This window comes from Theropithecus gelada, chromosome 15 (assembly GCF_003255815.1).
Source record: "Theropithecus gelada isolate Dixy chromosome 15, Tgel_1.0, whole genome shotgun sequence".
Lineage (NCBI taxonomy): Eukaryota > Metazoa > Chordata > Mammalia > Primates > Cercopithecidae > Theropithecus > Theropithecus gelada.
The window spans coordinates 36,906,316-36,923,385 of NC_037683.1; the positions used below are offsets into that span (position 1 = coordinate 36,906,316).

The window sequence follows — 17,070 nt, forward strand, 5'->3', positions numbered from 1 at the left end:
TTATTTAACTTAATTAAATGTAAAGAGTCACATATGGCTAGTGGCTACTGTATTGGACAGCATAGTTGCAGAACACTGGTATATAGTAAACATATTCAGTGTTTGTTATTCTATTGTCTTGACAAAGATCTGCAAACTCAGTGTGGCAAATACTAGACCAAGAAGAACACGATCACTGTCTAAGAATTCCTTTAAGACATTAAGGTACCATTTCAAGAGCAGGTTTAATTTTTGTTTTACTTTTGACAGGAGGTAGGCGGCACTGGCAAACACACAAATGAGAAGTTAACATGTTTCCTGAAGAAGTGGGTAGTTGGGCTAAAAATGTACTTAAAAAAGGCCTCTTCCTATTTACCACAAAGAATTGTGAGGACAAAAGGATATAAAACTTACCTCCACTCAATGTCCCATGCGGATCAAACACATCCCCTCCGAGAGTTACAGTTCTAGTCATTATCCTCTTATCAAAGGCCACTTTTTTGGCATTATCCATATTGTCACAAACAAATGTTGTTCCAAAGACAAACTCCATTGCTTTCTGAAGTTCTGGTTTATATTCAACCAGGGAAAGAGCCACACGAACGCTGTCAGGGCCAACCTGTGGGACAACAATAGATACGCCACAGTACATACTAGTTCTTTTCCTTTCAGGTATTATTTTATAAACTAGTAAGAACTGCTGTAATGGAAACTTAAGTAATACTTACCTAGCATTAAAATTCTTTCTGAACTTTCTAAAAAGCTATGTAAAACCCAAAGTTTCAGGAAAAAAAATTGCAGGTTTAAATACTGAAAGATCTATTGCTAAGTAAAATATTTATTAATAGCTAGTACTGGGCATTATGAAAGTTTCTATCAATAAGAAGCCATCACCATGTTTCTAAGTGTCCATTATCAAAGTTGACTGGACACAACTTTCTTAATGATGGTACAGATTGAGTATCCTTTATCCTAAATGCTTAGAACAGAAGTGTTTCAGTTTTCAGATTTTGGTATATTTGTACTACAGTGGTTGAACTTTCTAAATCCAAAATGCTCCAATGAGCATTTTTTGGGTGTCAGAGTTTTGATTTTTGGAAAATTTCAGTTTTTGGACTTGGAGTGCTTAACCTGTAATTCCCAGATCAACACAACTATAAGAAAATTTTGTTTCAATAATCAGGAATTTGGTTTCACAACAAATATTTTTTCATACAAATGAAACATGCTGGAGCAGTCATCTGCAGTTACAGAAATAAAAACACAAGTAATAACTGAGAGAGTAAAAGTAATTTTAAAAATCCCTCAGTCCTCTATTTTGATCACAATGCTTCTTCTCAGCCTTTGTTTATAGACGCTACCTCTGCCATCATTTTAAGAAAAAATAAGCATCTCTTTTAGAGCTTAGTATCAGCAGTGGCAATCACAACAAAGGAAGCTCTATGTAACACATGTTCAGTATTGTTCTTTGATGTGGCAGCTACCATCAAATAGGTCTGGCTAAGGGATCTGAGGCAAAGTATTTTTGCTGTTACTTGAAATCCCAATTTCCTTCTAATGCTGGGACTTGATGTATGGCTGAATTAACTTCCTGAGCCTTCTGGACTTAATGGTGATTCTTCAAGTAAAGAAAGTACCGACCAAAAACACCACCTTTTAGTTACTCAGCACTCATCCTCCCTCTCCTGATAGTATACATATCAACACAACTATATTTTGAAATCATTTTCATTGCAATCTTCTGAATTTAACTAAGGATACAACATCCAATTAGTTACAAGTATATGTGTAAGTTTCATAGAAATGTCTTTTCAACTCATGTACTTGGAATGTCCGCTCAATAAAAAAACTGATTACAGCTGAATGTTATGACTGACTTCATGTTTTCACAGTATTACACAACTACAATAACTTTTAAATGTATTTCCTTATACTGATCTATTTTCTTACTAGCAAGCATGTCACTTTAGATCAACGTCAGCAGTTGAATGGGATCCTGGTCACCTGCTATGTACCTGCACAGGCTGAATAACAATCTAGAAGAACTCTAATAAAGAAGCATCACTGCAATACTAATGAAGGCCTCCCATAATGGATGTCACTGTGGGCAGTTTAAGTATGCCTGACATAGAAAAAAAAAAAAAAACTTGAAGAATTTGGGGTATTTATCTAGAAGCTCAATTCTAACCATTCAGGAATCAGGAGTGTAATTTTCACCATCACCTGATAGTCATGCGACTTAAGGTTAAAAAGGACATTCTAATACCACAAAGTGAAGTATATGAAAGGGAGTTCAAGTCTTTCAACATTTCTATTCTCTTGTCATCTAATTGCACAAGCCAACCCAATTTTCTTGTATTTTAATTTTGTGGTTCTGTATATGATTATGTCCCTCAAAATTAATATCTTCTAACTTAAAAAAAACACACACACCCACACAGATGAAGATTAAACATATAAATAAGACAAAATGAGACTTACAAGATTCTGAGCCACTCTCAGAGTTTCTGGTGCAATACATCTGGCTGAAATTTTATTGAGTGGAATTATGGTGTATCGACGTTTCAGTTCCCCCCTTTCGAGTAGCTTTTTACCAGTAACCTACAACACACATTAGAATTTAAAAAACGCACGTTAAAGAAGACAGAAAATTGAGAGAATGCAAGTTTAGTAGTCTATAACAAATGTTTAGTGCCATTTATCCCAAACAATCAAGCTATAATTATATATGCAACGGAACATCATTTGACCTTGAAAAAGGAGATGCTGACATTTGTGACAACATGAATAAACCCAGAAGACATAATGCTAAGTGACATAATCAGACAAAGAAAAAAAAAATACTGTATGACCTCACTTGTACATGGAATCTTTAAAAAGAAAGTTGAACAAATAAAAAGAGTAGGATAGTGGTTATCAGGGATGAGGAGGGAAAGAAAATGGGTGGAAGTAGGTCACAGGTCAAAGGGTATATATTTGCAGTTGGGTAGGATAAATAAATCTACCTATTCAGAGATGTAATGTATAGCATGAGGACTATAATAATGGTGTATATTGAAAATTTGCTAAGAGTGAATTTTAGGTGCTATCACACACAAAAAAGGTAACTATGAAAGATGAATGGCTATGTTAATATGCTTGACTACAATAACCATTTCACCATGTATATGTATCAAAACATCTTGTTGTACATTTGTTTTTTTCTTTTTTTAGAGATACAGTCTTGCTCTGTTGCCCAGGCAGGAGTGCAGTGGTGTGATCTCAGCTTACTGCAACCTCCACCTCCCAAGTTCAAGCAATTCTTGTGCCTCAGCCTCCAGAGTTGCTGGGACTCCAGGTGCACGCCACCGTGCCTGGCTAACTTTTGTATTTTCAGTAGAGATGGGGTTTTGCCATGTTGCCGAGGCTGGTCTTGAACTCCTGGGCTCAAATGATCTGCCCACCTTGGCCTCCCAAAGTGCTGGGATTACAGGTGTGAGCCACCGTATCCAGGTTTCTTGTACATTTTAAATATATATGATATAAATTTAAAAAAACAAGGAAGTAAATTTGACAATGACTATGTAGCATTTACAGGAAAGAGTATGAGCATTTTACAGAAGGATAACAAGGACAACTGAAGAAATGTAGATAAATTCAATGTTACCTTGATGGGAAGACTGACATTAAAAACAGGTCATTTGTTCTCAGATTATTTTACAAATTAAATTCAACTTAAACAGCAAAGAGATCCCAAAAGTTTCAGATTGGTAATATGCATTCTGAGTTTCTTAGTAAGCATGAGACTTCCTTTGGAATAGTTACCAAACAGTTATGAACCAAACAGTTTTACCCTGTAAATATGTCACCTTAGGGGAGAGCCTTAAAACATCAAGAAAGTATTCAATTCTTTTAGCAGCACATGACTTTTCAAGCTAACCAAATTAAAAATTTTTTAAAATTAAAATCGACTTACTTCTGTGTCTACTACCACATTGTAGAGTCGTTCTCCAGCCACTAATTCTAAAGCTGTGGTTGCAGAAGTATCTTTCACACTAATCAGAGAAGCCACAAGTCCTTTCACACAATTTCTATTCCAGTTCTTCTCTGGATCCCTGAAATACAAAAGTTGACAAAAATTTATCTTAGATAATAAAGTAGAAAAAGTTATACTTTACTCATGAAGAGCTCTTTTGGACAACACATTAAAGTGAAATGAAAGCAGAATCAGCACATGGTTTTAACAAACCAAAAATTTTAAAATGTCCCAAATGACTAGCCAGCTGTTGTTTTTACATCAATCAATAGATCGTTCAGTATGTTTCAATGTAATAAGAACTCTGATGTTCTAATCCCTATCATACATATGATTACTGGAAATATTCCATTAAAAAACCCACATAGCAAAACAAATTATAAGATGTAAACGTGGATATTTAACATTAATGACAGAATAACTTTAATGACATTTTGAACTGCGATTAAAGTTCTCTGATTTTAAGATTAGTGGCATCATTAGCCATTAAATTTCACAAGAATTTCCCTGCCAACATTTAAAACATTTCAACAAATGCTTAAAGGAAAAATACCAATGAAAGAAAAGCAGTTACAACAAGTTTCATACAAAAATCTTGGTGTCGACAAAACTTTCAGACTGCTTCCAGCTTAAATAAAAATGTCTTGATTATTTCTATCTTAAAATTCAAGGCTTAAGTCTCTTACTTGTATGCAAATCGAAGATTGGGAAATCTGGCTAATAGAGCTTCATATGTTTCTTTCAATCTACCAATATCACGAGACAGCTGCCTGCGCTTTTCCAAAAGGCTTTCCTCTTTATTTTCTGAAAGATAAATCATAATAAAACTGAGTTTTAAAAGTTCAGTCTACTGTTTTAAGGAAAATATTAGTAACCACTATTTCCAAAACATACAAAAAATACAAATTTCTGTAAGTATTACAAAAGCAGGCTGAACCTTCCAATTTCTATCCATTGTCAAACATTATTTCCAACAGCAAATAACATAATTTTCATTCCAAAAAATAATATACAAACTGAATGCCTACTAATGTAGAAATACACAAATGACATTTTTGAGCTTTCAAATGATTGAAACAGGAAATTCTCAATACTGAGTTTTCAAAAATTCAAGAGTTGTTTTATAATTAGGTATTTTTTTTTTACTATACTTACACACACTTCTTATACTAATGCTCGTTAATAGGCTAAGAAATGTTTCCTACTTGCTTGCGTTCTTTAAATTAGCTTTTTATCAAAAATCACTACCTCCTCATGATCTGATTATCATGTTTTTAAAGGCAAACCTTCATAATTTAGCTTTTTCATTTCAACTTCAAGTTTTTCTTTAAGTCTTTTTACAGCTTCTAAAGCTTCTTGATCCTTCCTGTAGCCACTATCCATCTTCTTAACTTCAGCTTGTTTATTCTTTAATTCCTGTTGAGCATGCTTCAGCTTCATCTGAGCCTGTGGCAGAAAAATGCAACAGACTATAGGATGTATGAGGCAGACAGTACTAGTAATTAAATGGCCAAAGATTCAGACTGGTTTTACTAAGAGACCTTAGCCTTAAAAATTTAATTGTTTGGTCTCTTGGATTAGTATTTCAACAAATTAGTCATTTCCCAGTATTTTCTCCTCAAAAACTACTCAAAATATAAACTAATATATGATTAATATGTTGTTAAAGAAATTGAAATTAAAGTCCATATTTTTAATAAGATATGTGTGGGGAAAAGAAAGAGAGATCAGCCTGTTACTGTGTCTATATAGAAAGAAGTAGACATAAGAGACTCCATTTTGTTCTGTATTTGAGATGCTGTTAATCTGTGACCCTACCCCCATCCTTGTTCTTCCAAGAGACATGTGCTGTGGTGACTCAAGGTTTAATGGATTTTGGGCTGTGCAGGATGTGTCTTTGTTAAACAAGTGCCTGAAGGCAGCTTGCTGGTTAAAAGTCATCACCATTCTCTTAATTTCAACTACCCAGGGACGCGTACACGGCCAAAGGTCCGCAGGGACCTCTGCCTAGGAAAGCTAGGTATTGTCCAAGGTTTCTCCCCATGTGATAGGCTGAAACAATGCTGCTAAAAGGTTTATGGAGATGTTTGCATATGCATCTCAAGGCACAGCATTTTCCTTTAAACTTATTCATGTCACAGAGATTTTTGTTCACATGTCTTACTGCTGATTTCCTCCCTACAATGATCCTATTGTCCTGCCACTCCCTTATCTTTAAGATGGTAAAGATAATTATCAATAAATACTAAGGGAACCTGGCGTGGGTCCTCTGTAAGCTGAGCGTCGGTCCCCTGGGCCCACTCTTTCTTTCTCTATACTTTGTCTCTGTATCTCATTTCTTTTCTCAAGTCTCTCATTCCACCTAACGAGAAACACCCACAGGTGTGGAGGGGCAGGCCACCCCTTCAATATGACATATTAAAATTGAAGAATTATATCGAATAACTGTCAGTAGCTGGTAATTACAGCCAGCTAGAAATCACAACTCTCCTTCCTTTCCTTTCCGCTTAGTTGTTTATATTTGTATTTGTATATATTTGTGAGTGCTGTCTAAAAACAGTTAAGAAACTAAACTGAGCAATAAGATCTAAAATTATACAGGAAAAGAAGCTAAACCGACAAAGAAACTTAAATGCTGACAGTCTAATCATTAAATGCTAGAACTATTTAAATTAAATGTGTCAGGCATTCAAGAGTTTATACAATTGACCACTGCTTCTTAAAACTATGAACTAGTATTCTAAAACCCAGATGGGGGTACTTTAAAGAGTACTTTAAAGATTTTCTACTGTTGAGAGTTCTTATAAATTTGTGACTGTCATCTCTGTCATGCCTGAATGAAAAAGTTGCAAATATATAAAGAGGAAAACCTGAGGATTAATGCATAATCACAAACATTTGTGTACCTGTTTTAAAATCTGCATCTTCCATTAAAAAAGAAACAATGATATGCCTGTGTACATGTATTTTTTCTGCTAGCAAATTTCTTGTGTTCATAGGACTTGAAGTTGCACTACTACGTAAAATCTGAGAAACACTGTAATAGACTGACAAGACTTTTAAGATTATGAAATCAGAGTAGGGAGAACAAAGACTAGAATGTGGCTAAATGTGAGGTAGAGATACTTCCTAGAAAAATGTAAAGCTTCAGAAACAAGGTTTTAAGAACTAGGTATGATAGGCAAAGCAATGGGGAGGACAATCCTGTTTTCCTGTTAAAGCTTAAGACTTCAACATTATGATATTAATAAAAAATAAAAATAGCCAAAAAAAGAATAAATGGATTAATCTCTAAAATTCCACACAATGCTGCAAACAGAACAAAGCATTTATTACACTTACATACTGAATTAACGTAATTTATGTTGTACAGCATCTTAACAAATTAAGTTCATCAATATTTAGCAATAATATATTTGACTTTTCCTGCATTAGGCATTAGAGTTGCAGAATAACGTAAATAAACAAGTTCCTTGACACTGATTATTTTCAACACTATGTAACAATTGCCAAAGCATAATGTGAAAAGAAACTTCTTGAAAAAAAAGCAATCACATAGTGCTTAATGTCTATATTTACCTGTTTGGCTTCTGTCTGAGCTTTACTTATATCATTTTTACAGGCCATCATTTGACCAGCAAGAGTTGCTTCTGCTCCATCTTCATTACTGGACAGGCCAGCGGAAACAGCATTGAAGTGCTGCTGTGCAGCCGCCAGAGCTTCAGCATCTTTATTACTTGCTTCTTGAAGGGCATGCAGTCCATCTGTTATCTTTTTAACTTCTTTTTCCTTTGCTGCTAAAGTTTTAGAGTCCTTTAGGAAGAGTTTCAAATGGAAAAATAATGTATTTCAGGAAAAACATCCAGTTGCTTATACGCATATACCCTTATGTAATCAAATTCCATAGCAATTTGGAGTGAGCATAATAAAATAATTTAACCATCATAACTGTATATAAATACTGAATTATCATTTTGAAATTACAGTTTTTAGAATAAATATAACTCTTATACTACTTGAAATATTTTCATTCCATGTTATAAATTAAATCCATGAGACACTGGGCTAAATAATAATTGCAGATTTAAACAAATCTCTTGAAGGGACTAAATATGAATTTCTAAAACTGTAAAACTGAAATAACAGACATCCTACACTAAGCTTAAAAGTAGAGATTTTAGAATTAAGAGTATGTATATGAAAGTATTTTATAAACTGTCAAGAGCCATAAAATTTGAGCACTAAATAGTTATAGAAAAAGTATTACTATTATGTAACACCTTTTAGGTAATATTAACCAGATATCTGACACTACGCAAGATACCAGCCCTGAAAAAAGAAAATCTAACTATCTTATTTACAATTAAAGTGACAACAAATTTTGGCCCACTTGATTAGTTCATGATTCATCATTTATGAAGTGCTTACTGTATAGTAGGCCCTGTTCTAAGACATTAAAGACACAGACTAAGTCGCTGTTCTAAGGGAGCCTATATTCAAGGTTAGAAGACATGGTAAACAAACAAAACAAGGTTGGGGAATACAGTGATAGGAACTCTTACTTCAAGAAGAATAAGAGAAGGCCTTTGAGATGCCATTTGAACGGAAGACTGGATGAAGTAGGAGGAGTGACCGTGCAAATACTTGTGGGGCAGTATACTTGAAAGCCCTGAGGAACATGTTTGAATATTTGAGGAACTGGACTAGGAGCAGAGTGAGTAAATGGTTAAGGAGCCAAGAGTCATATCATGAAGCACCTTGCAGGCCATGGTAAAGACTTAGATTTAATTATATAGTTGATCCTTAAACAAGATGGGAGTTCGAGTACAGACCCACCATACAGTCAAAAATCACATATGCTTTTGAACCTCCCAAAAACTTAACTACTAATAGCCTACTGTTAACCAAAGCCTTACCAGTAACACAATTAACTTATATTTTGTATGCTACATTATATATTGTATTCTTGCAATAAAGCTAGAAAAAAGAAAATGTTAAAAGCATAAGAGAAAATACATTTACAGTACTGTAGTGTATTTACTGACACGATAAGTTTATATCATCTGTTTACAAGATAAATCATCTGTCTGGAAAGGAAGGCAACCACAGCTGCACACCTCAATCTATGGTACATTATCAAGCAACTCAACTGTTTCTTGTAGCATCCTGACTTCTCTCTGCTTTTTGGGAGCATTTTCAGTATCACTAGTGCCACTTCATACAGATCCCATGTTATTTGGGTTTATGGTATTGCACTAAACATGAAAAATACATGAGAACCACAAGACATCACTTTCTACCGAGCTCTGCAACTTACTGGAAACGTGAACTACTCAGAAGTAAACGATTAATACCACACTGAGTTTACTTGAGCTCACCACCATAGCAACAGGAGGTGGCTACAAAAGTATTACAATAGTGTAGTATGTTATATAGTTTTATATAGTTATTTAATATTGCATCTTTACATTTGTTTACATTTCTCTGAACTACAAATAGTGCCAAGTACGGTGTTTAAGTTTTGAAAAACTTTAACTTTTTATAATAGATTTTTGTATATTTTATGGTAGTAAATGATAAAATAGACTAGTACCTACATATATTTTGTGCATTTATGACATACTTAACTTTTTCTTAATTTTTTTAATATTTCTAGGCCATATGGTATTTGTCTGCAAGTTTTTTCAAATTGTTGCAAACCTTCAAATAACTTTCCAATATATTTATCGAGAAAAATCTGCTAATAAGTCGATCCACGCAGTTCAAACCCATGTTGTTCCAGTGTCATACAGCGTACATGTAATTTGGAAACCACTGAAGGATTTTAAGCACAGGAGTGATGTGATTCAATTTATATTTTAGCTTCTGTAAAGAACAGACTATAGAGTGGCAACAGGAAAAAAGTAGGGCAACTAATAAGCACATTATTGCAGTAGCCCTCATGAGAGGTGATGGTTTGAATGAGGCTGGCAGTAATGGAGGTAACAAAAAGTGGCTGTATTCTGAATACACTTTTAAAGTTAACAGAATTTATTGATAGACTGGATCTAGATATTTAAAGAATGGCGAGAATCCAGAGGACTCTTAAGATTTCTGGCCTCAACAATTAGGTAAATAGTGGTACCATTTACTGACATAAGGAAAATTCAGTAACTCAGATGGGTCTGGGTAGATGAGGAAAATTCCTAAATTCTATTCTGGAAATGTTAAGTTTTACACTTTTTAAAAGTCATCCAAGTAAAAATGTTAATTAAGTAGCTGGACGAAGAAATCTACAGTTTGTTGGACAGTCATCTGGATGTCATTAGTCTAATCTTGTTCTCCCTTTCTCAGTTGTGGTTCTCAAAAATAGCTGTAGAATGTGCTAGAAAATGCAACATTCTGATTGAGGGAATGGCCTGAATAATCCATACTCTATTTCAGTTCCCTCCTAGAAATATACATGTCTTTTCATGCTTTAGCTCAGCAACTCATGTAAACCAGTGCTGACCACCCCCATTTCTCTATTTCTGTGGTATAAACCCAGGGCAGGCTGGGTTTATAGCCTGGGGTATAAACCCAGCGCAAGCTGCTTTCTGGGGTCCCTCAGCTGTATGGGGAGCACACAGATGAAACTCCATCCAACACTTGTGGGAATGGCCCACCATGAAACCTAGGCTTTTACTATTACTGCCTATCTGTAGGAAATAAATTTGCTTCATATAACTTGTGCTATATGAGTGAGTTCCATTAACACTGACAAGTTGGTAACTAGTACATAGTGAACTTGTTTCATACCATCAGTGCTGTTAGTAGGGTCTGCTCTGACAGAACCATGGCTTACTGATAAAGCTTGAATGGCTTCACCCCTTCGCCTCCCTGCCCCCAATACCCAGCCTAGGGCAGAGATATCACCCTAAAGGGTTGAGGGGCTTGGATATGCAGCTGGATGTTTTATGGAGAAGGAGCCATAATAAATGGAATATAGATGACCCCCTCAATGAATGAGCTGGCTGCATGAATTGAGGCAGAGCAAGAAACAGAAATGCGGGAGCTCGGCACATGATCCCCTGGTTGTTTGACACATGTAATTGCTCATTCCCAGGGCCAGACAGCTCAGGAAGCAGGTAGTCAGATGGCTCCTGAGAGGGAACAGGAAAGAGGTACTCAGACAGTCCCTGAGGCACCTGAGAGAACCAACACACACAACGCAGGCCTCACAGAAAATGAAGCTCACTATCTAGAGGATGAGTATACAGAAAGGCCAGGAAAGGCTTATGCAGCCTGGTTGAAGTGTTTGTTTGATAAAGGGACACTGTGGATCCAAATGGCTAAATGGAATAGTTTAGAGCAGGACCAAGGTCTCCAGGTCTCCACCAGAGATGGCCCTATACTCCTGTTAAGATGAGAAAAAGAAATAAAAGTAGGCTTTTCTGGAGTTCTTGGATGCTGGAGCCCACAGGACTTATTTCCAGTTTTCCTAGGGAAAAGTTAAACTGATGACCATGGGAGGGTTTCAGGCAAATGTAATGACTCACTATGCTTACGTGCTGTGAGTAGATACTTTGTGTCACTTTGGGTGCTGGTGACCACAGTTCCCACCACTGAGTATGGATATTGATAGTTTGGTTGCTTGTGGTGCAGAACATCACCACCACCTGAGGAGGTATGCCCCTCGCTGCTAAGAATTGGAGCTATACCCATGGCACATATCCACCCCGGCCTGCCACCTAAGACTTCATAAGTTATTCAAGACTTACCCAAGACCTCATAAGTTACTCAGTGAAAGCAGTACTGCATACCAAATGGAGAATAAGACACTACTTTCTTAATTCAAAACCCACTATAGATAAAAATGTCACAATGCATTGGCCTAGTCTGGCTGGTCAGACAGGCCTTCCGGGCATGAAGACTAATGGATGGTCATAAGCTGAATGTCAAGGTCACTTGGACAGAAAGCCAAGGAAGTATCCCAGATATAGTCAAACAAAAATGGTTGGTGCTGGTGACACTTACTAACAAAAAAGAAGCCCCACAGCTGGTAGGTCTCTTGGGTACTAAACACAGCATATAACCCGTGTGGGTGTTTTTTTGGCCCCCTTTAATCCTGGTGACCAACAAAGCCGCCAACTTTGAACAATGGACTTTGCAGTAGCAGGCCTTAGAAAACAATGTAAAGTGGTGGCCTTGCTGCTGCTTTTAAAACATTTACAGTCTGTTAGTCTGATGCAATGACAGGTGTCCACAACCACCAAGAACACTGACTGGAGTCTATGGCAACAGAAACTTGTCACTGGGGAGACCTACCCTCTTCGAAGTTGAACTTTAAGTTGCTTGAGGCAGCCACCCGATACAACTCTTGGAATGTAACTTTTTGCTTGCTGTTGTGCACTGGTGGAGACTGTGTGTCTTAAGGCTAGAGCACTACATGTGACTCTGTGACTTAAACTGCCCACACTTGGGTGCTAACAACAACAAAAAAAACCCTATCAATGAATTGGAGCAGACTCAAAAGAGCTTGATTATCATACAGAAATGGTACATTTGAAATCAAGCACAGTTGCAACCCCAAGGGACCAGGGGGCTTCATGAAAAAAATGGCTTGCTTATTAGAAGGGTCCAAACAACCCACAGGGGATGCTTTGGCTTCTCCTCTGGCTCCCTGGGTCCTAAGACTCTGAGATGTGCCTACCAATGGTATGGCGTGATTTACTGAAAGTTCCATCAAACAAAACAGGAGGGATCCTCTTGACTGTAGCCACCATCAGGCCAATAAGTGGTCATCTTTTGACTGAGGCTGAACATGGACATTATGATCAATGGGTCAAACTACATGCAGTGATGATGTCCATTTGGGCCACCCCATCGCCATATCTTGCTACATTTCACCAAGTCATAGGCTGTTGCCAACAGCCTAGCCATCTGGTCAGCAGAAGGGCAACTTAGTGACTGGACTGTTAAAAAAAAATCCCCTATGTGGGCCGGGCATGGTGGATCACACCTATAATCCCAGCACTTTGGGAGGCTGAGTGAGGCAGGCAGATCACCTGAGGTCAGAGTTTGAGACCAGCCTGACTAACATGGAGGAACCCTCTCTCTACTAAAAATACAAAATTAGCCAGTCGTGGTGGTGCATTCCTGTAATCCCAGCTACTTGGGAGGCTGAGGCAGGAGAACTGCTTGAGCCCGGGAGGCAGAATGCAAGGTGTAGTGAGCCGAGATCGCGCCATTGCACTCCAGCCTGGGCAACAAGATCGAAACCCCGTCTCAAATAAATAAATAAGTAAAACAAAATTTTAAAAAATCCCCTCTGTGGAAACAAGGACATGCTTTCTGAAAGCGACAAATATATGTCACTCATATGGACCCTGATGCTACCCTTGAAAGAAACGTCATTTTTTTTTATACTTCATCATATTTCACTCTGACCAGGGAACATCTTTCACTGCCCAACCTGCATGACAATGGGCATTCTCTTGTGGAATACAATGGACTTTCCATGCACCCTGTTATTCACAAGCCAATGGAGCTAAAATGAAGCAACAAAAATGAAACAATGAAATAGCCTACTCATAAAGTAACTGAAGGATATCAAGGTGGCCTGTTAGTGAGGTGGTACCAACATCTGACTAGGGCATTATGGACTTAAACACTGTACTTTAGCACAAAGGAAACACAGCACTGCAATGTATAGCCCAATCCCTATGATAGCTCGGGAACATCTGAGATCGCAGGAGAGTGTTAGGTGGGAGCACTAACCTGTCAATACACTTTTTCCACAAGGATGTGGCAGCAAAGACCTGGGAGCAAAACACCTCCCAAGCTGTGGCCATGGCGGGTAACATAAGATGTTAGACATGATATCCACGAACTTTCTGTCATAGCCCACAGTGACAATCTGGTCCTGCTAGCAGTGAACTACCCTAGCATTCCTAATGTCACAGTGTACGTCAATAGACCCTAACCCCTGGCTTACATGAGAGGACATAGCATCTGTCACATAAAAGGGTGCTAAAAATGCCATTTTAACTGTGGCAAAATGTCATGATGAAACATAACATAACCTCAATGGGTGTGTCCCATTGGTGACGAAGGAAACACAATGAACTAGTGCAAGCCCTCTGTGTAGGAGCTTCATGAACAATTTTGTATGGGGGAAATTGAACTTATGCAACTATACCACTAATGAGATTTAGCTGGCAAACGCTAATGCCTCCCTACCCATGAATGGGGTCACTGAACAGTAAAACGGGGGAAACGGTGCTATGTAAGTTTACATAAAAAGGCTGAAGCCCTGGGATACTTTCAACATTTGAATGTTAGGATAGTTCAACATTCAAGAGATTGAGTACTGTGAGGAAAATTAGGCCAGTAAGTTGTCCTGGAGTCCAGGTAAAAAAGACGTTTGCCAAGGACTACATCATTTTCCATGGGCAGTGTAGGAGTGACCCAAACAGAAGATGGGCGATGTCAGGCCTGGAAAGCTGGCAGATGGTGGGATCCTGTACGTTGGGCATGCTGGGGGATGCCCCTACGTATCACTCCTAGAAATGAGATGCATTCTAGGGCCAGCAGCCTAAAGCTGTACAACAGATTTACTCAGGACCTACCAAGAGGTTTTACTGACTCTCGGTTTAAGTGCTTTATAAAATCTTCGGTACCATACATAACATTGCTTTTCAGCCCAGCAGATATCCCTTGGGAAGGTTGTTTTAGACAACTGCTCCAAATCTGTTAGCACAAGTGGAAAGAGCGTATGTGGTTGCCAACGCTTCCTGCTGTACCTAGATAAACACCTTAGGTACTGCAGAGCCACAAATACAGATCTGGAAGCAGGTCTGAAGGATCCTTCTTTGACCTCTTTAACAACTTCATATCTGGATTACTGGGATCCTGGGCTGAGTCAGTGCTCCAGGCAGGCCTGATCATCCTGCTTGTAGTCCTCCTGGGCACAGTGAAATGTATTCTGGCTATGGCTCAACAATACTGCAATGAGATTACGTCAGTCAGAGTGTTATATCCATCTAAGACAAACCTCCTTCTCCTTCAGATTCAGAGAAGTCTGTGGGCATAATAAAAGGACTAGCTTTGCTAGTGTGGGAACCTAGATTGGAGGATAAACTACAAGACAACTCCTTAGGTGGCACTAGACTAAGCCAGTTCTTCCCTCTCTGGCTTATAGTTCTCAAGAATAACTGTAGAATGTGCTGATAATGCAATATCCCGAGAAAGGGAGGCAATGGCTGGAACAGCCAGGACTGTTCCTGTCTGCTCCTCCAGCTGCCCTAAAACAGAATCTCAATGCTTCAGCCCAGTGTCTCATGTTACTCCAGGGTATAAACCCAGAGCAGGCTGTTCTCTGGGGTCCCTCAGCTGCTGTGCAAGTTGGGCACATGCAAATGAAATTCTAACCACCTTAGGCAGCTTTTCTGAGCCTTGGGGGATTGGCTTGCAATGAATCCTAGACTTCTGTTTTCCCTTGTTGCCTATCAATAAGTAATAAATCCATTTCACATAAAATGTTGTGTATGAATGGGTTCTGTCTGCTGTCCTCAGAGAAGCTGGTAACCTGCATACAATAAACCTGCTTCAAAGAGTTCAGGGAGTTAAGACTGCTTAGAGATTTGGAAGGTATCAACATATAGATGATATTTAGAGTTACAGACCTAGATGAGACCACCTATGTCATGAACATTTATAAAAGATATCAGAGTGCTAGCCTTAGGGCATACTAACATTAAGAGATCTAGAAGAATAAGGGATACAGAAAAGAAGGATGAAAAAGGACGTGTGTGTGAAGCTTAAGGACATGACAAGACTAAAGAAAAATGAACCCAAAACAAGGCAGGCCCACACATTTAGAGCTTTACAAAACCTTAAAAAAAAAAAAAAGTAATTGGTGATTTGATTTCAGTTGTTGGATGTCACAACACAGACTGCTACATCACATTGATATTGCTTCAAAATTTTGTCTAAATTTTCCTCCTCTGTTTCTTAATTCAACCACTGTATTTCTCTGCAAAAATATCTAACAGGGCAATATAAAGAAATTATTTTCAAAAAGTTAATTTTTCTTCAGTGAAAAGGCAAATGTATATCTTCACTGGGACAACAGAATCACCCTCAAAAGAAATGCCATAAGCTCCAAAAACACACCTACTCATCTACCTACATATGAGACTATATACTTGACTCTTCTGTTACCATGGATGACCTATTCCTAGTTCTCATGAAGGTGACCTCTATACGTTAGTTCCTATCCTACTTTCAGCTACTAAAGGGCCCTGTTTTAACAACTCTTCCATCTCTCTCTCCTGAATTACAAATGACGCCTTTTCTACTGGATCTTTTCTGTCAATATAGAATTGATTTATCCCATGTAAAATCAAGCCAAAAAAACTCTTTCTTCTGTATTACCCTCCAGTTAGCTCCCTATTTCTCCTTCTTTCAGAAAACTTCTCAAAAAGTTATCTATAGTCACTTTCCTTTTTTCTGCTTTCATTCTGTCAGAGTATGAACACAATCTAATCAGGTACTCACGGACACTCCTCCTTGAAATATCTTTTTTACCTGAACTCCAGGACAACTTACTCGCCTAATTTTCCTCACGCTACTCAATCTGTTTTGAATGCTGAACTATCCCAACATTCAAATATTGAAAGTATCCCTGGGCTCCAACCTTCTTATATAAACTTACAGCCTTGATCATTTTATCTAGTCTCATGGATTTAAATAACACCTATACATTGATGATCCCTCCAAATTTGTATTTTTGCCTGGATTCACTATTCATATATTTAAGTACCTAATCAACATCACTACTCAAGATGTCTTAACAGGCTCCTCACGCATATTACATTCACACTGTATTTCTTAAGCTTATCAAACCTGTTCTCCCTACTCTCCACCTTACTTCAATGGCTACCGAACTTAAAATCCCAAACTGTACCCTTTTTCCTCTACACCCCTAATCCCCTTCCCTGCTTTACCTTTTTTCCACATCAGTTATCACTATATAACATGTTACACGTTTTATTTATTTTTTTTATTATCATTTCCCCCAATGGAATGAACGCCCACAAGGCAAGGACTTCTGA

The 17,070-nt window shown here is 37.8% G+C and overlaps 1 protein-coding gene across 4 annotated transcripts in view; it reads right to left on the bottom strand.

Moving 5' to 3' along the window:
- The window catches only part of SMC2 (structural maintenance of chromosomes 2), a 45,903-nt gene that overhangs the window by 20,450 nt on the left and 8,383 nt on the right, over positions 1-17,070 (bottom strand). For all 4 annotated transcript variants that reach the window (XM_025360380.1, XM_025360378.1, XM_025360381.1 and 1 more), the window contains exons 10-15: positions 7,574-7,807; positions 5,281-5,440; positions 4,681-4,798; positions 3,935-4,073; positions 2,461-2,580; positions 394-598 (exon numbers count right to left, since the gene is read on the bottom strand). In XM_025360380.1, the coding sequence (XP_025216165.1) occupies positions 394-598; positions 2,461-2,580; positions 3,935-4,073; positions 4,681-4,798; positions 5,281-5,440; positions 7,574-7,807 (976 nt within the window). The remainder of the gene's footprint in view (positions 1-393; positions 599-2,460; positions 2,581-3,934; positions 4,074-4,680; positions 4,799-5,280; positions 5,441-7,573; positions 7,808-17,070) is intronic.